Source organism: Manis javanica, chromosome 3 (assembly GCF_040802235.1).
Source record: "Manis javanica isolate MJ-LG chromosome 3, MJ_LKY, whole genome shotgun sequence".
Lineage (NCBI taxonomy): Eukaryota > Metazoa > Chordata > Mammalia > Pholidota > Manidae > Manis > Manis javanica.
This window is the reverse complement of record NC_133158.1, coordinates 58,359,130-58,384,621: the sequence shown is the minus strand read 5'-3', so window position 1 is coordinate 58,384,621 and position 25,492 is coordinate 58,359,130. Positions and strand designations below refer to the sequence as shown.

At 36.9% G+C, this 25,492-nt stretch overlaps 1 protein-coding gene across 6 annotated transcripts in view; it reads left to right on the top strand.

Annotated features, from left to right (window-relative positions):
- Positions 1–25,492, top strand: part of SEC22A (SEC22 homolog A, vesicle trafficking protein) — a 69,333-nt gene that overhangs the window by 38,164 nt on the left and 5,677 nt on the right. For 3 of the 6 annotated variants that reach the window (XM_037013052.2, XM_037013054.2, XM_073231535.1), the window contains 2 exons: positions 13,294–13,359; positions 19,252–25,227. In XM_037013052.2, coding sequence (XP_036868947.1) covers positions 13,294–13,359; positions 19,252–19,452 — 267 coding nt within the window. In that variant the 3' untranslated portion in view covers positions 19,453–25,227. The remainder of the gene's footprint in view (positions 1–13,293; positions 13,360–19,251; positions 25,228–25,492) is intronic. The other 3 variants (XM_037013053.2, XM_073231533.1, XM_073231534.1) reach the window with 3 other exon arrangements.

Here is a 25,492-nt window from a genome sequence, read left to right as displayed (position 1 = left end):
ACCACACACACACAATTTGCATTAAAACAAAGCCCAGAAAAGGAGGAGCCTTAGGTATGGCTCCACCTTGCTGTTAAAATACAGCCTGTTCTACCTAGCCAGCCCTTAGGAAATGGGGGATCAGGTTTTCTCTTCTTATGGAGGGGCTGAGCCTTCCCCTTGACACAGCCTAGGGGGTACCTCAGAGCTCTAGCCAGAATGGAGCCTGGGTTTTGGAATCTGATTCATGTTTCAAGTCCCGATGTACAATTTTGTGTCTTCTAACAACAGTGGTCATTTTGAGAAAACCAGTGAAACATGGACAGATCAGATCCTCTGACCTCGCACCCAACAGTCCCCCTCAGCTCAGCCCCAACTTCCCTTACCAGTGATGGCCTAGGAAAATAACAGTCTATCTTAATTTGCATAAAAAAACTCTGGAAAGAAAAGCTAATGAGTGTGGTAAGCCCTAGACGGATGGGAAGCAGGGTGAGACTGAGACTTTACAGTACATTCTTCTTATATATTATTTTTACTTTTTGAAGAATATTAATATATTATTCAGACTTTAATAAAAATGATTATTAATTAGCACCTGTTATGTAAGCAGGGAAAAAAATAGCTTTTGTTAATGCAGCATAATAGGCACATTTTCAAGTAACAAAAGTTTCAGGCAGAGCAAAGGTAAATATTTTTGTGTGGGCAAGGCGAGTCTGAGCATTTTCCCTGGGGTTTTGTGGCTTTTTCTTGCCTCTTAGATTCCACAGTTTCACTAGAAGTGTCAAGGTTTTTTACTTGTTTTAAACAGTCCTTAAAACTGGTGTTAGGGTGTGAAAAAAGCAAGGGGCAACTTAGGAGTAGGGAAAAGGTTACAGTGGTCTTTTTTTATTAGTAGGTCATTTATAATTTGGGGGCTCTTTGGATGCTAGTGTCTTTGAAGATGTGTCTTTTTGATGGTTGATACAGAATTTTTTCTTTTTCACTGTTGTCCTAGACTGAATTTACACCAACAGTGTTTCTTTCTTACTTGATCCAGGAACTGTGAATGGCCCCTGTGGGATTGTTAGCTGGAAACTGGGGACACTGGTTATGTTGTTACCTTAGTGTCGTCCTAAAGTCTTTGTTCTGTCCTAGTCCACCTGATATATTCCATGTGCTCACCAATAGTTGAAGTTCCTAAAACAGTGATGTTGAGAGAGGAGCAAGGAAATAAAGAGTGCAGACTGAGGGGCAGGGGGAGTGTAGTCCACAGGTAGTTTGTTACCCATACATGGTTTTAAAAGATTTCCCAGCAAATTCTGATCCTCTCACCTAAAAGAGAATCACTCCTTTTGGAAATTCACTGGACCCAAAGTAGAGATTCCCATTGCTGTAGTGATTGGAGATATTACATCTACATAGAGGCAAATATTTGGTTAAGTGACTGGTGCTTAGAAATGCACAGCTGCCCTGTCTTGTTATGACAATAATGAGAGAGCACTATGTAGCATTTTCCTAAGATTCTGTGTCCTAAAAGACAGAACACACAATAGGCAAACAAAAGGAAAAAATGGAATGTCAGAATGCAGAGGTCACTGTGATAAATTTAGAGTTTTAAGCAGAGTGGGATTACGGGTGCAAACTAAATTAATTTCAACAAGTACATCCTTTATAGCTCAAATTAGCCTGAAAAATACACAAAATTTGGAACGTGAGGTCTCTTTTGGCTTTCTCTCATTATAGTTTATCATTGTTCATAACTTGAATTGGATAAAAGACCCTGTTTATTCTTAGTAAAGCCATTAAATTTAAGACATATTCTTAGCCTTCTTCTGGTTCATCATTATGTTTTGTGTTAGGAATAATCTTTAGAGTCACTGTAGATAATTTTTGATTAGTAAAAGTAGAACTTTTTGAGGTAGTCTGCTGTGTAGACATGAGTACAAATTCCAGGACATGGGACTTAAACCTTTATCTGTTTTGAAGTTACCTGTGTAGAGCTATTCAGATCATGGTGGTGATAGATGAGGCAGAAAGGCAATACACAGATTGAGTGGCCTCAACATTTCCTTAACACTTGATTTAAGAGCAAAGGATTTATTTGGGGATCATATTTTTAGATCTGGCTGAAAATATGTAGTGTATTTCCTGAATGTGAGCAATATATTGATACTAATTTAAAGTTTACTTTTTAAGGCCATGAATTTTAAATACTTTTTTCAAATGCTGAAACTGATTACCACATTTATCTTCTAGTGTGTAATGTGGTGCCTGAGGCACATTTAAATTTGAGAAACCTCATGAATCAACATTCCTGTATATCTGACACTGAAGATTCAGCTCAACTTGGTTTCTTCTAGATTAACAACTGCCTATTAGGATGATAACAAAGAATTTATTAGAATACCTATCACTGAAGTTTTTCTTTGGTAAAAGTTCAAACTAGGGAGGTTAGGATGCATATAGTTTTTTTTAAGTTGATTGTGATTTGTTGTTTTCAGTAATGTGTAAATTAGATTATTTTCACTCATTCCTAACTTTGTTCTGAGTTGAGAGATGTTAATAGGTTTATTGTGAATTGGCACCTCATGAATGCATAAGCTTTTATCACAGTGGGTTTATATGCCTGTATTCCTTTAAGGATGAACCTTGAAACAATGCTATTAATTGGGCTCATGCCAACCAAGAAGTAATTTGCATGTGGTACAGTTTTTAGGAAAAAAACAGTATTCTAATACAGCAGTAGAAATGCTGGCTGGCCTGGAAGTCAGGATACCTGAGTCCCATCTGGCAGTAACTAACTTTGTGACCTTGAATGGGTAACTTTACCTTTTAGATCTTTTTCTTCTTCTGCAGAATGAAGGTTTTAGATTACATAAACTCAAGGACCACTTCAGTACTAACATTCCGGGACTATCTGATTCTAAAATTGTGATGGCCACTATAAAGCAGAAATAAGCCACTTGCTTTTATTCCTTGAGTTTTTATTTCCCACAGATTTGTTCTTACCTTTTGAGGAAATAACATACCTATTAAAGATCAGAGTAAGTATTTTATTTACTTCATGGCATATCTATGCTAAGATGCAGTGCTTACTTTCTTTCCAAAAAAACATAAGTATTTTTCCTGATTCTATGCTCATTGTTAGAGAATTAGGGGAAAATACATAAAGAAGAAAATAAAAACCATCCACAATTTTCTCTGTGTTTTACATATATACATATATACACACACAAACATATACATACATCCATTATATAATTTTGTGCCCATTTTTTCATTGAGGATTAAAAAGTGAATATTTTTCAGTTGTTAAAACATTTCAGTAGTATCAATACACTGTGTGGCTATTTTATGAACCCTCTACTTCTTCATCCTCACCTTAAAAATATTTTCTCCCTTTATTTGTTAGTTTTCAAAGCAGTATGTTGGTATCCTAGCATCCCCCAAAGGGAAATATGACATTTAAAAATTTTTTATTTGCACTCCTTACCTCTGCTACCTACTTCCCTGCCCCACCCCTGCCTTCATCCCTCTGCCTCCTCCCCCTACTTCTGTCCCCTCTCTAAACCTGTTCCATCTTCCCCCAGCCTCTAGCTAGTCCCTCCCCTACATTTCATCTGCTTTCTCTCTACTACCTCTTCTCTCAGCTCATAAACATCTTATAGCCTGACCATTGAGAAGACAAATAAAAAAAAAAACAACTAATGTATGTTTTCCCTTCTAATTTTTTGAAAGAGTAGACTGTTTGTTGTCCCTCTTCCCTTACTTTCTATTCTTTATGTCTACTGTGATCTTTTCTGCCCTCATAATTCTTTCAAACATGACCATTAAGCTCACTAGCATCCTTCTGATTGCCAAATACTGCAGCCACTCTTGAAGCCTTGTCTTATGTGCCCTGTCTGCCTCATCTCATATACTCTTCCTTTAAAAAATAACTCATTGTTTAATTTTTTAAATTATGTTTATTTTAGAAAACTTAAAAGCAAATGAAATAGGTCACTATTAATAGTTTGATGTGTTACCTTATTCTTCTTGACATTTTCACCTCCGTTCATTTTCCATGAAACAGTTTCCTCCTGTTGTATTTTTTGGTTTCTATTCCTCCCTTTATTTGGTAAACTTTCTTCTTCCATCTGTCCTTTAAATAATGGCACTCTCCAGTGTTCTGGCCTTGACTTTATATTCTTCTAACTTTATACTTTCTCCTTGGATATTTTCATAATGGCCTTTTTGAAAAAAGTTAATACTTGTACATATGCTCGTCCATACACATGCATACACACATTAAAATGTGCACATGGTAAATTTCAAGGCCTGTAATTGTCACCATAAGTAATTATCTTCCCTTTTCTTCTCCCTATGGTCAACCACTGGGTATCCTTGAGGAGACATTGTGTGTATATACTAGTACATACATGTTTATATATTTACCTATATATACATTTTTTGCAAGTTATTTATTTATTACGGAATCAAGGATATTCATTCTTATAAAGGTTTCACATGAACAACATGGTGGTTATTACATTCCCATATTATCAAGTACCCCCCCTACACTCCATCTGTCCATCAGTGTAGTAAGATGCCACAGAGTCACTACTTGCCTTCTCTGTGCTATACTGCCTTCCTTGTGACCCTGCTACATTATGTGTGCTAATCATAATGCCCCTCAATCCCTTTCTCCTTCTCCCCACCCCCACCCCATCCCTTTCCCTTTGGTAACTGCTAGTCCCTTCTTGGAGTCTGTGAGTCTGCTGCTATTTTGTTTCTTCAGTTTTGCTTCCTCGTTATACTCCACAAATGAGGGAAATCATTTAGCACTTGTCTTTCTCTGCCTGGATTACTTCAGTGAGCATAATACCCTCTAGTTCCATCCATGTTGTTGCAAATGGTGGGATTTGTTTTCTTCTTATGGCTGAATAGTATTCCATTGTGTATATGTACCATGCCTTCTCTATCCATTCATCTACTGATGGACACTAAGGTTGCTTCCATATCTTGGCTATTGTAAATAATTTGTGATGGACAAAGAGTTGCATATGCCTTCTTGAATCTGGGATCTTGTTTTCCTTGGGTAGATTCCTAGGAGTGGAATTCCTGGGTTAAATAGTATTTCTGTTTTTAATTTTTTGAGGAACCTCCATATTGCTTTCCACAATGGTTGAACTAGCTTACATTCCCATCAGTTTAAGAGAGTTCCCTTTTCTCCACATCCTTGCCAGCATTTGTTTTTCCTTGTCTTTTGAATGTTGGCCATCCTAACTGGTGTGAGTTAATAATTTTTTATTTGCATTTTTTATTTGTGGTTTTAATTTGCATTTCCCTGATAATTAGCTATGTGGAGCATCTTTTCATGTGTCTGTTGGCCATCTGAATTTCTTCTTTGGAGAACTGTCTGTTCAGATCCTCTGCCCATTTTTTAATTGCATTATTTGCTTTTTGGGTGTTGAGGCATGTGAGTTCTTTATATGTTTTAGATGTTAACCCCTTATTAGATATATCATTTATGAATATATTCTTCCATACCGTAGGATGCCTTTTTGTTCTACTGATGGTGCCCTTTGCTGTACAGAAGCTTTTTAGTTTGATGTAGTCCCATTTGTTCATTTTTGCTTTTGTTTCCCTTGCCTGAGGAGATGCATTCAGGAAAAACTTGCTCATGTTTATATTGAAGAGATTTTGCCTATGTTTCTTCTAAGAGTTTTATGGTTTCATGACTTACATTCAGGTCTTCAATCCGTTTTGAGTTTACTTTATGTATGAAGTTGAACAATAATCCAGTTTCATTCTCTTACATGTAGCTGTCCAGTTTTGCCAACACCAGCTGTTGAAGAAGCTGTCATTTCCCCACAGTATATCCATGGCTCCTTTATCATATATGCTTGGGTTTATATCTGGGCTGTCTATTCTGTTAAATTGATCGTGGTCAATACCAAATTGTATACTTGTGCCAGTACCAAATAGTCTTGATTACTGTGGCTTTGTAGTAGAGCTTGAAGTTGGGGAGCATAATCCCCCCAGCTTTATTCCTTCTCAGGATTGCTTTGGCTATTCAGGGTCTTTTGCAGTTCCATTTGAATTTTACAACTATTTGCTCAAATGCATTGAAGAATGCCATTGGTATTTTGATAGGGATTACACTGAATCTTTAGATTGCTTTAGTCAGGATGGCCATTTTGACAATATTAATTCTTCCTATCCATGAGCACGGGATGTATTTCCATTTATTGGTATCTTCTTTAATTTCCTTCATGAGTGTCTTGTAGTTTTCAGGGTATAGGTCTTTCACTTCCTTGGTTAGGTTTATTCCTAGTATTTTATTCTTTTTGATGCAATTGTGAAAGGAATTGTTTTCTTGATTTCTCTTTCTTCTAGTTCATTGTTAGTACATAGGAATGCAACACATTGCTGTGTATTGATCTTGTATCCTGCAACTTTGCTGAATTCAGTTATTAATTTCAGTAGTTTTTGGGTGTATTCTTTAGGGATTTTTATGTACAATATTATGTCTTCTGCAAAGAGTGACAGTTTAGCTTCTTCCTTAGCAATCTAGATGCCTTTTATTTCTTTGTGTTCTCTGATTGCCATGACTAGGACCTCCAGTAGTATGTTGAATAAAAATGAGGAAAGTGGTCATCCTTGTCTTGTTTCCAATCTTAGAGGAAAAGCTTTCAGCTTTTCACTGTTAAGTGTGATGTTGGCTAGGGATTTGTTATACATACCTTTATTGTGTTGAGATACTTGCTTTCTATACCTGTTTTATTGAGTTTTTATCATGAATGGATGTTGAGTTTTGTCAAATGCTTTTTCAGCATCTGTGGAGATGATCCTGTGGTTTTTGTCCTTCTTTTTGTTGATATGGTGGATGGTGTTGATGGATTTTTTTAATATTGTATCATCCTTGCATCCCTGGAATAAATCCTACTTGATCATGATGGATGATCTTTTTGATGTATTTTTGAATTCGGTTTGCTAATATTTTGTTGAGTATTTTTACATCTATGTTCATCAGGGATATTGGTCTGTAATTTTCTTTTTTAGTGGTGTCTTTACCTGGTTCTGGTATTAGAGTGATGCTGGCCTCATAGAATGAGTTTGAAAGTATTTCCTCCTCTTCTACCTTTTGGAAAACTTTAAGGAGGATGGGTATTCGATATTCTCGAAATGTTTGATAAAATTCAGTGGTAAAGCCATCTGGTCCGGGGTTTTTGTTGAAGTATCCTAAAATGAATGCATTGCCTTCTATTTCCCCCTTTAATTCTGTTAATATTTGTTTCACATAATTAGCTCCTCCTCTGTTTGATGCATGGATATTTACAGTGGTTGTTGGACTGACCCCTTTATCATTATGTAATGTCCTTCTTTATCTCTTGTTACTTTCTTTGTTTTGAAGTCCATTTTGTCTGATACAAGTACTGCAACTCCTGCATTTTTCTCTGTATTATTTGCATGAAATCTGTTTTTCCATCCCTTTGCTTTTAGTCTGTGTATGTCTTTGGGTTTGAAGTGAGTCTCTTGTAGGCAGCATATAGATGGGTCTTGTTTTTTTATCCCTTCTGTAACTCTATGTCTTTTGACTGGTACATTCAGTCCATTTACATTTAGGGTCATTTTCAATAGACATGTACTTATTGCCATTGAAGGCTTTAGATTCATAGTTACCAAAGGTTCAAGGGCAGCTTCTTTACTATCTAATAGTCTCACTTAACTTGCTTATTATGCTATTTCAAACACAATCTAAAGGTTCTTTTTTTTTCTCCCTTCTTTTTCTTCCTTCTCCACTCTTTATGTATTAGGTGTCATATTCTGAACTCTTTGTGTATCCCTTGATGACTTTGTTGGTAGTTGATTTAATTTTGCATCTACTTAGTAATTAATTGGTCTACTTCCTTTGCTGTGGTTTTGTTTTCTCTGGTGACAGCTATTTAGCCTTAGGAGCACTTCCATCTATAGCAGTCCCTCCAAAATATACTGTAAAGATGTTCTGTGGGATGTAAATTCCCTCTACTTTTGCTTATCTGGAAATTGTTTAATTGCTGCTTCAAATGTAAATGATAATCTTGCTGGGTAGAGTATTCTCAGTTTGAGGCCCTTCTGTTTCACTGCATTAAATATATCATGTTTATATTGAAGAGATTTTGCCTATGTTTCTTCTAAGAGTTTTATGGTTTCATGACTTACATTCAGGTCTTCAATCCGTTTTGAGTTTACTTTATGTATGAAGTTGAACAATAATCCAGTTTCATTACTGGATTTCATATGTTATTTCATATAATCTCTACAACTTTTATTTTTCAAAATAAGGAAACTGAATAGTTCAAGATCCTAAGTAAAGATCTGAACCCAGATCTGATTGACTCCAGAAACATGTTTTTAAGTGTTCCAAAGACAAGTAAGGCCACTCACTTTTGGCCTGTAATGTTTCTGCTGAGAAGTCTGATGATAGCCTGTTGGGTATTCCTTTGTATGTGATATTTTTTCTCTCTCTAGCTCCTTTTAATACTCTGTCCTTATCCTTGATCTTTGCCATTTTAATTATTATATGTCTTGATGTTGTCTTCCTTGGGTCCCTTTTGTTGGGAAATCTGTGTACTTCCATGGCCTGAGAGACTATTTTCTTCCCTACACTGAGGAAGTGTTCAGCAATTATTTCCTTAAAGACACTGTCTATCCCTTTTTCTCTCTCTTCTTCTTCTGGTACCCCTATAATGCCAATATTGTTCTGTTTGGATTGGTCACACAATGCTCTTAATATTTTTTCATTCCTAAAAATCCTTTTTTATCTCTGTGCCTCACCTTCTTTGTATTGCTGTTCTCTAATTTCTATTTCATTTGCTGTCTCCTCTGCTTCATCCAATCTGCTTTTAAGTCCCTCCATTGTATGTTTCTTTTTGGATACTGTATTTTTCAAAGTTTCTGTGTCTTTTCTGAAGTCCTCTCTCAGATCTTGACTATTTTTGTGTAGCTCTGTGAGCATGTTTATGATTTTTATTTTAAAATCTTTATCAGGAAGATTGGTGATTTCAATTTCACTTAGCCCTCTTTCTGGTGTTTGAGAGATTTTCATTTGTGCCAGATTCTTTTGCCATTTTGTATTTCTTCTTTTTTAAAAAATAATAATTACTAAGGAATTATAACTTTGTGTAGGCAGTGACCTCTAGTCCCCTGAAGCTCCACTCTCTGGAGCTGCCCAGTCCTTGGAGTGATAGCTGGGGTCGCAGGCATGCAGCGCCAGTGCCTATCAGGAGAAGAGAGCTCTTTCCTGCTTCCTGGCTCCAGTGCCTGCCTCCACTGCCAGGACCAGTGGGCCGAGTGCGCAGGGAGGACCTTCTGTGATACACCCCTGTAGCTGCCATAGGCAAGGCGGTCCGACTGGCCTGGTCCAGTGCTGGCCAGAAGGAAGGAGAGGCAGGCTGTGTATTGCAGTGGGGAGCCTTTTTGCTGTGTTGCCAGCTAGGGGGATGGGGCGTGTAAAGCTCCTGAAAGTTCCCAACCTCCTATGCTGAGTGTGCTGGAATGATTTTGTCCACCTGTCCTTTGTCCTGAGCAGCAAACTCTGTGTAATCCCTGCCCCTTTAGCACTCCTGCCCGCCTTTCTTTTGTCCTGGAGTGGCTGGTTGTGGGTACCTGTTCTCCATGAGTAGCTGGAATCTCAGTCTCTGAGTATTCTGCCTGTATTTGCTTTCCACCCCTCTATCTCCAGAACACCATGTAATGTGGATTTGTGCAGATCTTCAGGGATGGGTGTTTAGCAGTCCTGGCTTCTACTCCCTTCCCGCTCTGTTTCTCTTCCTCCTGCCCATAAGCTGGGGTAGAGGGAGGGCTTGGGTCCCACTGGATCACGGCTTTGCTACTTTACCCTTTTCTGTGAGGTTTTCTCTTTTCCCCAGATGTAGGCCATCTGTTGCTGTCTTCTATCTGGTCGCTCTTTCAGGATTAGTTGTATTTGCTATATTTTTGTGTTTTATGTGGTTTTGGGAGGAGGTTTCTGCCTCACTTCTCATGCTGCCATCTTTTTTCCTCTCTTTAATTATTCTTTCAGAAGTACTTCTGTGTAAATGGCAGTATGCTCTTCACACTAACTTGTATCTTTTCTCACATAACAATACGTAGGAGATCATTTCAAATCAGTATATAGAGAGATCTACTAGGTTCTTTTTAGTTAGTGGCTGCATAGCCTTTTTTTTCAATTGTGTCCTCTTTGCCCCCCCCCCCCACTGCACAACATTTTATTTTGAAGGATTTCAAACTTACAGAAAGGTTTAAAAAACAATACAATTAACACTCCCCTGTATACCTACTTACCTTCCTTTCTCTCCTTTTTTTTTTTTTGCTGAGTCATTTGAAAGTAAAATTGAAAGTATCATAACAGTTTATTCCAAAATTACTCAATATGTATGTCTTAAGAACTAGGCCATTCTATAGAACCACAGTACCTTTATTAAACCAAAGCAATTTAAGATCAATGCACTATTATCGCATATAAAATACATTTTCAGATTTCTATAACTGGCCCTAAATATCCTTTATAATGTTTTTTCCTCTAATAGGAGCCAGTCAAGAATTAGGACTTGCCTTGTTTGTCATAGGCCTTTCTTTGATGTAACTATTAATAAAATAGATAAAAAACTAGAGCTCTATTCAGATTCTACTGAAGCATACTTAAATAGCTACTAAATATAATTATTTGGATTGTTCTACAGCATGTCCAAAATGAAATCAAATTTTTCTGCTCACAAATCTGCTTTTCCTTCTGTATTCCCAATGTAGTGAATGGTATCATTCACATTTTGCTGAAACAAGAAACCTTGGCATCACCCTAGCTCTTCCTCTTTGGACTGCATGTGCTGCTTGTTCTGCCTGAGGTTCTCTTCTTACCTTGTCTACCTTGTCCACCAGTTCAGTCCACATTGTCCACCCTTCAAGACCCAGATTAAGCTTTACTTCTTGCAAACCTTCCTGACCCTTTTTTTCCCTCCAGATAGGCGTAGTGCATCTCCAGTAAGTTCCCTTAGTACCATGTGCAACACCTATCCCATCAGTTGTCACTCAGTGGGAATTGTTGGTTTATGTATCTACCTTCTTGACTAGAGAGTTAGCTCCCTGAGTTGGCATGGACTTACTTGTTTTCAATCCTAGGCCTGGTAACCCAGTGCCTGGCCGGTAAATGCTTAATGAATATCTATTGAATTGAAGAATGTGCTCATAGGCAGCAATCTTCTCTTTAGCTAGTGGAAATAAAGACCAAGCTCAGCTCAGCTTGGCATGTGTTTATTGAATTTCTGCTGAGTACACAGTTTCATACAAGTACTAAGATTTATTTTCTGCCTTGAAAATTAGGTTAGGAGGGTTCAGAGGTGGATGAAATGGGTGAAGGGGTCGAGGTACAAACTTCCAGTCATAAAATAAGTAAGTCACAGGGATGACTGTAATGTGTGTTGCATATTTGAAAGTTGCTGAGAGATTAAATCTTAAAAGCTCTCATCACAAGAAAAAGAAATGTGTAACTTTATATGGTAGTGGATAGTTAGCCTTATTTTGATCATTTATAGTGTGAATCATTACGTTGTGCACCTAAAACTAATAAAATGTTAATATCAATTATACCTCAATAAAAAAAAAGTTAGAATCTAATGGAGAAAGATGAGGCTGGTACACTAGAGATTTAGACAGTTCTGATTCTGAAAAGTAATCTAATTATCTGATGAATGATTCAGACAGTAACCTTAGGGAGAGAGAAGTTAGGGAATGTTTTTGAGTACCTGCTGTGTGCCAGTTACTGCTCTGTGTATGCATGTGTTATTTCATATAATCTCTACAACTTTTATTTTTCAAAATAAGGAAACTGAATAGTTCAAGATCGTAAGTAAAGATCTGAACCCAGATCTGATTGACTCCAGAAACATGTTTTTAAGTGTTCCAAAGACAAGTAAGAGAGCTATATAGTGATAATACAAACTTAGGGGAAAATAAAATTCAATTTTAAGACAACAATTAAATCATGAAAGGTTATATAACAATTACAAATCATGCAGTTGAGGAACATGTAGTATCTTCACAAGATGTTACATTATAATGTGAAGTACTAAGAAGCAATATAAAAGCATGATTCCATTTTTTAAAAAAATACATATATTTTTGTACAGAAAAAGAAGGAAATACATGAAGTAGTTAGCAGTAATTCTTCCAGACTTGTAGTAGTAGAGACTGTATGAATTTCTTTGTAATAATCTGTTTTCCAGATTCTCTACAGTGAACATGAACTTTTATAATCAGAAAAAAAGGTCATTAAAAAAATAAAGGACCAAGAAAAAAGTAATTAAGTCAAACTTATTTAAAGTAGAAAGGTTTCATGTTGACCTTCTGTGCCTCTGAAGGGGAACTGGCCTTAAGCATCCCAGACAGATTAATGGTTCCTATTTTAAGATCATCTCACTAGAATAAGCCACTCACCCTCTGCCTTACAGTCAGTTCCGTTGACACCATAAGCAAGTGGAAAAGAAATCTTCTCTTTGTATTATTTCATGAAGCCATGGTCGGAAAGACACTCCCATGTCTTATGAAAATTTTCATTATATTAGGATATTTTTTCTAAAATAAGAGCCAAAATTTATATGCCTGCGTGGAAGAAAGAAATCTAATGCTTCTCCTTGGGATTTATGTTTTACTTCATAAAAACATTGAAAGAAGTGATAAAGATATTTAAAAGGAATAAAAAAGGAACAGAAAAACTGGATTTTTATGTGTTTCCATTAGTTTTCTTTTACAAGAAATGCTGTATCCGTGATGTATCTGTGTTTTTCCTCTGGAGGACTGTTATCTAGCACAGCATGTGTGACTGACTTTTCTCATTAGGATTTAGCACACTCTAGTGGACAGTAGCTTTTCAGTTTTGTTGTTTTAATCATGTCAAATTACTTTATTGGACATTTCAGTGGTGTGCTTACTAGATAGTAAAGTTTGCCAATATTTATTTCAGTAGGTTAACTTTACAGGCAGCTGGGGTGTTATACATTTTCACATGGTTTTGCAGTAAAAGGAGGTTTTTTACGTTATGTGGAACTTTTTCCAATTGGCTTTCATCTTCTCTGGGTAAAATGAAATTGATAGGCCAAGAAATAGAGGAGCGCTGGTAGTTCTCTACCTCACACTCCTTGGTTCTTATGATATATTTTATATTTCCATTTGAGAACTTCTGGAACTTTCTATATACCACTTTGTGAAAATTTACTATTTGTACATAAATACGGTCATATCATCCTATCTTGATGGATTGTTTTTCGAAATGGGCTTCCACCAGAAAAAAAGTAATTTTTAATTTTGTTTTTGCAGAGTGATGGTGAGGATTTTAATTACATTGTTGCATTTTTCCTTGGAACAGCAGCCTGCCTTTACCAGGTAGGTTCTCTCCCATTCTTAAGGAACATTCCCTTTATTGTTTCAGGTATCAATTCTAAAAATTACGTGTGCACTTTAAATAAATGTAAAGTGTGCCTGAGTTCTCTCTTTTAATCTGAGCCTTTATCAGCTCTGTCACTTAAGCCTCCATTTGAGTAGACATGTATCCCAGTGAACTAAGTTAACCCTGACTCTCCTCTGCTGGGCTTCACTGGCAACATGTCATCTGCCTGTGGCAGCAAAGGGTCTTCTAGATTCTCTGGCAACTGATTATTCAGCTTCCAAGCTCTGCTTATACTTCTGGCTGAAGATTTTGTACTTTTGGAAAAATTTTTGAATAGAGAACAGCAAAGGAAGGATTTTAGAATGTTTAATTAATCAGTGATGAATAGAATGGCTTGTCAGGAGAAATTGGAAGCAAGAAAATTGGTTGTGAGATGATCCCATCCCATCATGCAAAGGTAATGGGAACCTAAACTCTGGTAAGCACTGTAGGGATGGGGCAGGGGCTGGGGAAGGACGTTGAGAAGGAAGCCAGCCGCTAGGACTTGAAGACAAGATAGATGAGACTGCACCTGGGTGATAGGGCGGTAGGTGCTTGCATTTCCAAGAAGAGAGGAGGTGCAGATTCATAAGGAAGGGAGGGGTGACCATGCCAGTTACCCAAACTCAAGAATGTCTTTGCTAAAACATGTTAGGGCAAGTGAGGCCTGTAAGTAACTTTTGTAAGTGACACACTTCTCTGGCTTGCATAAAAAAAATGTTAGAAAGATTGAGCACTGTAGGTAAATATAAGCCTACCTAAAACTCAGAAGAAGTCTCTAGTGAAATATTTTGAATATATGTGTTTAATTTGTTTGTAAAGATGTATTAAAACTTTTAGTTTCAGTGGTCCCCTTTTAAAAAAATCCCCTAATTTTTCTTTATCATTTATATTATCTCCAGAAATTGTTTTTCTATCAAACGTGACAGATTTAATAATAATAAATAACATTTCATGCACTAAATATGAAAACTTGTACATGTTAATGTCACAGCCCTTTAATTTCATGAAGCATTTTTGTGTAGATTTAAAAACTTTTATCTCTGCAGTCCTGTCTCACAGGAGATATTAGCTCATTTTTGAAAATAAGTCTGAGGCAGTGTCTGTACTATCCAGAGATTATGTCCCCTAAGTGGTGGATTCAAGACTTAACTCTGAGTTTTCTGATTTTAAATATCATGTTCATTCTACTATATCATCCTGTCTCTAAGCAAAATTCCTGTACTTTTAGAATTTTTATAAAGCTGTAGAATTAAAATTTTTTAACCTTTATGTGCATTATCTCATGATTCTAAACCAATGTGAAGTAAATTTTAACTTTAAAATAATTTCAGGAGTAATTATTCTTCTAAAATATATTTTTGACTGTTTTACTTTAATGAAATAATTTTAAATGCTAATAATCAAAACGTATTGAACTCTTACTTTGTGCTAAGCCTTTTATATTCCTTGTACCATTAAATCCTCACAGAAAGTCCCACACAAATTTAACTGTCATCACCATTTTCTGCAGAGGCCTAGACGGTTAGTTTTTAGATCCAGTCAGCGCCTGGTGCCCAGCTCTGTGTGATTCCAGAGCAGCGAGCGCTCTGTTACAGTCCTCGGGATCTCTGGACGTAGTTCTCCAAGTTCCCTCATGGTGGAGCAGTGTCAGGTGTTTTTACTTGAGAGAAGCAAACAAATTAATGCTTTAAGAAAGAAAAGCAAATAACCAGTTTCCTTCATATTGACAGGCTGTGAGCTGCACACTCTCCAAGTATGCTGAGCCGAGTGGCAATAATGCTGTTTTTTTTTATTGAAGGGTAGTTGACACACAATATTACATTAGTTTCAGGTGTACAACACAGTGATTCAACATTTATATACATGATAATTCTAGCTACCAGCTATCACCATACAAAGTTGTTACAATATTTTGACTATATTCCTTATGCTATACATTACATCCTGGTTACTTATTTATTTTACAATTGGAAGTCTGTACCTTTTTTTTTTTTTTTTTTTTGAGAGGACATCTCTCATATTTATTGATCAAATGGTTGTTAACAACAATAAAATTCTGTATAGGGGAGTCAATGCTCAATGCACAATCGTTAATCCACCCCAAGCCTAATTTTCGTCAGTCTCCAATCTTCTGAAGCATAACAAACAAGTTCTTACATGGAGAACAAATTCTTACATAGTGAATAAGTTACATGGTGAACAGTACAAGGGCAGTCATCACAGAAACGTTTGGTTTTGATCATTATGAACTATAAACAATCAGTTCAAATATGAATATTTGTTTGATTTTTATACTTGATTTATATGTGGATACCACATTTCTCTCTTTATTATTATTATTTTTAATAAAATGCTGCAGTGGTAGGTAGATGCAAGATAAAGGTAGAAAACATAGTTTAGTGTTGTAAGAGAGCCAATGTAGATGATCATTTGTGTGCCTGTAGACTAAGTGTTAATCCAAGCTAGACAAGGGCAATAAAACATCCACGGATGCAGAAGATTTCTCTCAAAACAGGGGGGGTGAGGTTCTAAGCCTCACCTCTGTTGATCCCCAATTTCTCACCTGATGGCCCCCCTGTGACTGTGCCTGTCTTAGGTTGTTCCTCCCTTGAGGAATCTTACCTGTCTCTGGCTAACCAGTCATCTTCTGGGGCCATACAGGGAAATGTAAAGTTGGTAGGTGAGAGAGAAGCCTTATTGTTTGAAAAGGTTAGCTTTTTACTTCTTTGCATATTTATGCCTGTGGCTTCTATGCCCAGCATTTGTCTTGAGGTATCTTTACCACTTGGAAGAATTATGATACTCGGTAAATTCGATACGAGGCACGAATTCTATGTAAGGGTTGTAATTAGGAAGGAAGAAGAAAAGCTATAGAAGTAACAGGTGGAAGAAAACATGGGAAGATTGATTATTTCTTTGACATATCTTCTTGTAGAGTAACTTCAGCATGTATAGGTTTTAAACTACTAATTAAATTGCGCACACACATTAACATAATGCTGTTTTTACTACGGTAAAACTTAGGTGGTTACGTTTTCCCATAGAATATGCCCTATCTCCTATTTTAAAATATCAGGATATTTTAAAATCCCCTTTAAATCAGACCTCAAAGGCCACTATCTACATAGTTAATTGTCTTTTTCTCCAGGCTGTGGGTTTTTATGGACGCACAGAGCTCAACCATATAGGAGTAATCTTGACATGAAACATTTGCAAAATAGGAAATCAAAGGATCTTGGAACTAGGAACTGTTGCTTTTCCCTCAACATTTTATTTTGAAAACTTGTTCAATTTAGAGAAAAGTTAAAAGACTATTATACCTGGAGTCACCAGTTGTTCGCATCTTGCACCACTTGCTTTAGCTCATGTGTGTGTGCATACAGTGTGTATGTTAGTTGTTTATAAAGTAAGGTACAGACAGATATGTATGTGTAAAGTTTTTCTTTTAAACTTCTTATTTTCTTATTAAACTTATTAAACTTCTTATAAACTCTAGATTCACATAGAGTTTTAAGAGAGGTCCCATATAGCCTTTACATGGTTTCCGCCAGTGGTACCGTCTTGCAAAACGATAAAACAATACCACACCAGGCTGCTGGTGTTGATGCAGCCAAGAGAGAACCTCCCTGCTGCCGCAATGACCCCTCACCTTGGCCTTTTATAGCCGTATCTACTTCCCACCTGCCCCTTAATCTTTGACAACCACTAATGTGTTCTCCATTTCTATAATTTTCTCATTTAAAGTATGATATATGAATAGAAGCTTATAGTATGTACCCTTTTGTGATTGACATTTTTTTTACTCAGCATAATTCTCTGGAGATTTATCCAGGTTATTGCATATATTAATGTTTTTTTTTCCTTTTGCTGAATAGTATGTCATGGTGTGGATTACCCAGTTTAATTATTCGCTCATTGAAGGACATTTGAGTTGTTTCCAGTTTTTGGCTATAGTAAATAAGGCTGCTATAAACATTCATATACAGATTTTTGTGTGTGAACATAAGTCCTCATTTCTTTGAGATAAATGCCTGGGAATATAATTGCTAGATCTTATGACAATTATATGCTTAATTTTAATGAGACAGAAAAACTGTTTTCTGGAGTGGCATACTATTTTACCTTCCCACCAGCGTTGTGTGAATGATCCAGGTTCTTTTCATTCTTTCCAGCATTTGGTGTTAACCACTATTTTTTGTTTTAGCAATTCTGATAGGTGTGTAGTGATACATCATTGTGGTTTTAATTTGCATGTCCCTAATAGCTAACAATTGAACATTGTTCAATGTGCTTATTTGTTATCCATATATCCTCTTGGGTGAGGTATCTGTTCATGTTTTTTGTCTACTTCCTAGTTGGATTGCTGGTTTTTGACTTTTGAGTTAGAGGGTTCTTTATATTTTCTAGATATTAGTCTTTGTCAGATTTGTAGTTTGTAAATATCTTCTCCCAGTCTGTAGCTTGTTTTTTCATCCATTCAACTGGGTCTTTTGTAGAGCTAAAAAGTTTTTAATTTTGATAAAGTTCCTTTTATCAGATTTTCCTTTAATGGATCACGCTTATGATGTCAAGTCTAAGAACTTTTTGCCTACCCCTAGATCCTGAAGATTTTCTCCTGTGTTTTCTCTAAAAGTTTTCTAGTTTTATATTTTACATTTAAATTCATGATCCATTTGAACTAAGTTTTATATAAGATTGTATGAGATGTGAGACTTAGATTAAATTGAGGTTCCTTTTTTTTTTTGGCTAGCGTGTGGATGACCAGTTGCTCCAGTACCATTTGTTAGAAAGGCTGTTGTGTTCTTCACTGAATTCCTTTTGCATCTTTGTCAAAATTCAGCTGGCGTATTTGTATGGGTCTTATTTCTGGGTTCTATATTCTACTCCACTGATCTGTGTGTCTGTCCCTCTGCTAGTACCACATAGTTTTGATTGCTGCTGTATAATATGCATTAAATTTTATCTTAGAAATAGTTATAGGGCTATTCAAATGATCTATTTCATATTGGGTGATTTGTGGTAGTTTGTATTCATGAGGAAGTAGACCATTTCATCTTACTAAATTGATGTGTGTAGAGTTGGTTGTAGTAGTCCCTTACTATCTTTTCATTGTCTGTAGGATTTGTAGTGATGTTCTCTGTTTCATCTTCATATTGGTGATACATGTTTCTCTTTCTTTGTCAGTCTTACTTGTTAATTTCATTGATCTTTTAAAAGGACATGTTCTTCATTCTATTGTTTTTTTTTCTACTGTCCATTTTATTGATTTCTGCTCTTACCTTTATTGCTTCCTTCCTCACGCTTGCTTGGGTTTTTTTTTGGCTCTCCTTTTTGTTGCAGGCCCTCAAAAAATATCTGTTGAATGAATTCTCCCTCAAATGTTCATTCAGATCCTTTACCTAGCTTAGTTCCTTGCACTGAGTTATTCACATCCAGGTTATATACAGCCCATTTTGCTAAATGACTTATTTGAGTTTTTTGTACTTTCTGGTGTGAGAATGAGAGCTGCAGTCCCCTCAGACCTTGAGAATGCTTCTTAGTTGCCTGTCACTGTGAGGAATTTGTCCAGCCTGTTTGCAGGGAGTCATCTGATCATATGTCCATTTAAAATATTCTACAAAATGCTTTTTGTTTTGAAAAATGAAAAACATAAAAGGAAAAATCTTTCAAGCAGTAGAGCTTTCATCATTGAATGTCTTAAAGATACTACATTTTCTTCAGATGAAAAATCCCTTTATTCTACTCTCATGTTTTACTCTGTAGTGTAGCCTATTACAATTTGATAGTAGAAGCATCTATTTCTTTTCTTGTAACCTTAATCATCTTTTATTTTATATTTTGAACAGTGTTATTTACTTGTCTACTACACTGGCTGGCGGAACTTGAAATCTTTTTTGACTTTTGGCCTAATCTGTCTATGCAACATGTATCTTTATGAACTGCGCAACCTCTGGCAGCTTTTCTTTCACGTGACTGTGGGAGCTTTTGTTACGCTACAGATCTGGCTGAGGCAAGCCCAGGGCAAAGCTCCTGATTATGATGTCTGACACCATCCTTCAGACTATTGCCTTGGCTTCTGGGGAAGAAGGAAGGAGCATATCTTAACTGCCACTGTGATGAAGGAACTGTTCACCACAAATGAGAAGCTCTGCTTTCTTTCCCTTCAACTGTCTTTTTTTGTTTTAAGTCAGCATGGCATGCCTGGGAGCATGCAATACCTGCTAGACAAACTCCTCTCAGAGTAATGTTGACCTTGAGATAATTATTCAGAGGAAAAGAAGACTTCTCTCTGCAGGGTCGTAACAGTGGAAGAACAGTTAGAAACCATTGGAAGACTTGGCCAGCAGTCACGAATCCCTCTGAAGAGCTCATTCAAAATAACTTTATGTGGTACTTGCTCTGAGGACCAAGCAGGGACTCTACAACCTGGGCTTGCCTTTGTGAGGCATTAGTATAGACCAAATAAAAAAAAATGCTGCAGTAAATTGAAAAGTTTAAGTTTAAAACAACCAGATTACTGAACAGATTTATGATACCATGAATTTAAGTCCAGGATGGTGTGCAGTTAGTTCCTTTTTCTCTTATATTTTTGCTTGAATCCTTACTCTGGAAATCACCTGATGTAGGAGAAGGCTATGGTGAGCTTATCTCTGGAACATCCCAAGTATTGAAAATACAGTGATATGTGTTTCCTTTCTAAGTCCATGTTTGTAGTTGCTTTTGAAATCACTTTTTAAAATTATGATTCATTAGACTACAGTCATTATTTCCCAAACTAAGTCACTTAAGTATTGAGTACTCTGTGTATTATTATTGACTTAATATTTATGTCTTAAAATTAAAATATTTTAACAAGAAACTAATCTCTACTCCAGGTGGAAAACCAGCATCAGTTTGCCATACATAAAAGGTAACTAAAAATAAATAAAACAAAAAATGTTACTAAATTCTAGCTAGACACTAATGCCTGCCAAGGCTCTGGATCCAAGAGATCTGTTCTTTATCTGTTATAGTGAGAGAGATGTTACCCAGCACAAAATGGGGCTCTCTCTATGGAATTATCAGGAGGATAAAAGAAAAATGTAAAGGGAATGACATTCACACTGTGATTCAACATTATTTAACTCTGTGTTATGTACCACCTAAAATCATCTGTAGACCATCAGTGGTGTGGGCCCTACACTGAACTGTACCAAGAGTCAGAAGGTGACTATTCTCCCAGAGACTCTTACCATTCTATGGCTTTAAGGAGTTAAGCACCTAGTGTCTTAGAAAACTTACTTGTTTTCTGAAACATTATAAAGATTGTTCAAGCAGTTATGAATTAAAAATATAGGAAGTACAGTTTGATTCCATTGGCAACATCTATAGCTCTCCTGGCTTTGGAAGTTATCATCATGAGAGAATTTTTGTTTTTGTTTTTATTTTAAAGAAGTGATTCCAAACAAGGAATTCATAAGGTACTGAAATTTGATATCCAGAAAAACAGTGGACCCATTACATATAATTTATGTTACTGGGCATATTTATTAAGCAGAAGAAATAGTCCAGAGGGTAGTCATTGAGCTATCTTGTTTGCCTGAACCAGTATGAGTAGGTATGTCTACAACTGTAAAATCTTGCTTAACTAGAACCTTTTTCTTGCATCCTCCTTTAGGAGAATGAGGCAAAAGACAATAAGTTTATGATATCAGGAATTTATTTAAAACAAGAAACTCCAATTCACCCCAATTTTCTGCCTCTATCAAAACTGTATAGAAATTTTGTCTATTCTGAGAAATACCCCAAGGTCCCTCATGATCCTAAATCATCAAATAAAATTATGTTTGGTATTTTGTACTTAACAGCCAGAAAAGTGAAATGATACAACTTAGAAAGGTTTTTCTAAACTAATGGTTAGAATAAGGGGAGTTTTTTTGTAAATAGTCAATTAGCCAGCAAGTTGGAGCATTCTGGTTAATTGTGACTGCCGTCAGTTCACAACTCTCCTACAAGTTTGGTTCATTTTGGTTCTCCTTTCATTGAATTACTGAGTTATGTTTGGTGTATGTGGATCTAATTAGCAAGGACACTTGAAAACTCACCAGCTACCTTTAAATGCTTAATTTTGTTTTTGTTTTTGTTTTATTTTTTCACCAGCTATTTTGGTTAAAAGGATGTTTACATCTTAATGTAAAAAAAAAGGTATAAAAATTTTTTATGTAAATAGAAGTGCTTTCTTTCATTATTTAGTGCCTGCATCTCTGAGTTGTCTATATAACTTCCCTGTCTCTATCATGTTATTGCCAAAGAAACTGAATCTGAAAGAGAAAATTTTGCCATGAATGTAAAGAAGTCCTAAGGCTCTTGAGAAAGAACACTTAGGCCTCTAATGTGTGTGAAGGTAAGAGTTTGCATTTATACTGCACTTTCACTTTTAAGAGCAATCTTCACTTACCTAATCATAAAGAGTTTCATAGGGTTGGGGGAGTAGTGGCTGCCCTCAGGGTATGAAAGAGCGAACTAGAACTAGGGTGATCAGATAGTAATGACTTAGCTAGGGTCATAGGGCTAAGCACACACCATTTATAATCTTTTAGCCCAGGACTTTTCCCCCAAAACAGGAGGCTAATGGATAACTATGATTATATTCAGGGAATATGTCTATTCTTGGTAAAATCAAGGAATTGGTGGTTTCTTAAAATAGTGAGCTCAGGCCTGCTATCAGATCTAGGTGTACATTATATTTAATTCAAAAATACTCCCTTTTGGTTAAGGTGTGATGTGAGGGCAAAAATACTCTTTTTTTAAATATTCTAAAAGTCATTGCAATATTTGCTTGCTGTTTTGGTCTGTATTTGAAATGTTTTTATACTGGGATCTTTCCCAAAAAAATTTGAGGCGTCATACCAAGAAAAGAAATATACAATAATTTTAATAAAATATGAACAGAAGTGGGAAGAAAAGATCAGTGAAAATGAAAGGAAAGGTGAACACAGTGCTGTGAGGGGGTGTAAAGTGAGACTCTTGAGCTCCTCGAAAGTCAAGGAGAGAGAAGGGAAATGAGTTCCACCTCACTCTAGCTCTGTCTGTAAGTCAGAGCACACCAGTTCCCGAGGGGGGACTTCTTCCTGATGAATTCTAGTAAAAATGTTCTCACTTAGGGTGTCCTGTGAAATGTGCAATGCTGAAAATGAACAAAGTCCTCAGTTGTTTTACACACATATGCATGTTATGATTGTGCTTTGGAATTCAGCCCATACCAGCTTTCAAAGGCTTTCATTTGAGGGGGTTTTTTGTGTGCGGAGTTAATAGACGATTTTGGTCCCATAAGTAAGAACTCTTGTCCTAAGCTAAAAATAAGTATCTGAGTTAAAGCTTAAAAATCCATTTTAGGCAAATGCTTGGAGATGTGGAGAACCTTTACTTGACTTTGTGATTTATAACTTATGTAAAGTGAGTGTGTTGTGCTTGGATTAGCACATTTATGCTGTGCGAAATGTGGTCTTTTTGACGGTGGAATTTAGTCTGGAGAAATGCATGGCTCCAGTTCTGCTAGGCCATGTCTGGAATCTCATTAGAGACCTGATTTGTCAAGGCTCCACGGAGACCAGAGGTGTCATATGAGCTTTCACGTCCTGTTTCAGCATTGTGTCCCTCTTGAGGTTAGTTGCCCACCCAACACTCAGATGTTTGGCCTTTATCCCAGAAGGTTTATTGAGTAATGCGAGGTCCCACTCTGAGCTGTTGGATTCCCAAGAGACATAACAAAGTGTGGGCCTGTGTGTGTGTGCACATGTGTGAGCGTGTCTTTACCTGTTTTATTATTGTAGCACTTCTGTTCACTGTAAAAGTTAGAGCTATCATGGAGTATGTGGTAAAAGAACGAATAGGTTATTTCAAAAGCAGCCGTCACTCAGACCAAATTAAACACTTAGTCTTACTACAAATTAAGTCACTCTTCAAGGCTGCATTTTTTATCTATGGTCCAGCCTCCTTTGTATCTTTCTGCTTTATTATTTGTAAGGGAATGGAGTATTTCTACCTAAAAATGCTGTGCTAAAAAAAAGCAAACCTGATTTTTGGGTTAACTTGAGTTTAGTTAAATCCTAGGTAAGAGTTAATAAAAGAAACCCCTCCAACTCTAAGCGTTTTGAAAGAGTTTGTTTGTAAAGGCTCTGTCAGCTGTAAATTCAGCTCCTCTGGTCTTATTGATTAGAATTAGGTGTGTCTGATCATCTTCATCCATGTTCTGGGACTGCTGTGGAGTCTGGTATCTCATAGCCTCCTGTTTGAACATTGAGTTTTCCAAAGAGAAGCTGTGTCTGCAGCTGCTGCTCTGGTAGCATCTCTTCCTTGAGTGGCCACAATTTCTAAATTACCTTATGTAGCATGTGAAATCACAGTGCTGTGTGATTGGAAGCCATGTGGCTTGTATCCTCCTTGCTTATGAACAGTGAGTGGTGTTGACACAGGTGCACATTTTCTTCAGCACTGGCAGTAATTTGTGTATAATAGTCTCAGAACAACTGGAAGCTGTAGAAAGCTCAAGGAGAGCAGGCTTGGTTCTCAAAGAGTTCCTGAAATCAGTACCATAGCCTTAAGAATTGTTCCTGCAATTTCCCTGGCAACAAACAGTATGTTTTAGCCATCCTTGCCTGAGTTCTCCTTTGCCCTTCTGGTCCTGCATCCCGCAGCCCAGCAACACAAGCATCCCCCCGCAGAAGCCCATTCAGGCTCCATCCATCTGACCCTCGGAGTCGGGACTCAGGCGCCCATTCCCCATTTGGTCTCAGCAGCCCCTCCCTAGTCCCACCTTCGTCACTTGCAACATGTGCCAGTGCCCTTCGTGGAGGCTTGGCTGTCAAGGGCCTCGCCCAGAGGTGAACAAGCAGCATTTTGCCTTTGTGCTTAAATTCCTCCGGTACTGAGGACAGTGATAAGAGTGGTTGTCAGGGCCTTTTGTGGGCCAGGGGTTCCTACATGGTTATCCTTACAGCAGCCCATGGGACAGGAAGGGCCCTATTTCATGTTCACTTGAGGAAACAGACTCATGTTCAAACCTGTGGCTCAGGTTATATGAAAGAAAACTCTGTGTGTGTGTGTGTGTGTGTGTGTGTGTGTGTGTGTGTGTGTGCATGTGCTAACCACTGGACTCTGTGTTATAGTAGCTGTGGGAACAGACAAGGCCACATGGGAAAGGCACTGTGTATGACAAGGATTTGATCTTCAGAAAGCGTTCATGTAGGTTTCTATCTTACAGACAAAGCACCTGGGAACTTTGGGAGCTAAGGGACTTCACCTCAGTCACAGAGTAACTAATGGTGACACCCTGATTTCATTCCAAATCAGTCCTACTCAGAACTCATATTCTTAACCACCATGTAACAGTAAGCTAGACAACATGGAAATATATTGAAGTATATAAGTTATATATATTGAAATATATATATAAGTAATCTACATTACTTTTTAAATGAAAGTGATCTGGTCAGTGTTAACTCCTGCAGTCTAGATGTCCTAGACTGAATAAAATAGTTTTCTAAAATTCCTACATCTGTAACAGTAACATAGAACAAGTGGCTGCTCTTAGAGGTATGGTGAACCTTAAATGTGCCTTAGATCTTAGGGCAGGCAAAGTAGAAAGTTTAGTCTTTGTAGTAAGACTCATGAATTCATGAATTAATGATTTTGATGTTTAGGCTTCATTGGTGATTCACATGTTACATTAACTTTTCCTAGCTGAAAGCCAGAATAGACTGGTGCTTTGATATGAAGTAATTTTATGGAAATTCTGCTCTAAGTGGTCCCTATATCTGAAAACATCAAAAGAAAAATGGAAGGTAACTATTTGCAACATCAAACAGTGATTATGAGTTTGGAGTCAGACTCCCTGGCTCTCCCTTCTACTGGCATTGTGATCTTAGCAAGTCATGTAACTTCTCTGCTTCAGTTTCCTCATCTGTAAAATGGGGATAATGGTACCTTGGGCAAAGCGTTACTGTACTAAATGAGTCAATAAATATAAAGTACTTATTAGATCCTGGCCCAGTGAGTGCTGGGAACAGCATTGTCCATAGCACTGTGGTCCTTATTGTTGGTGTTATT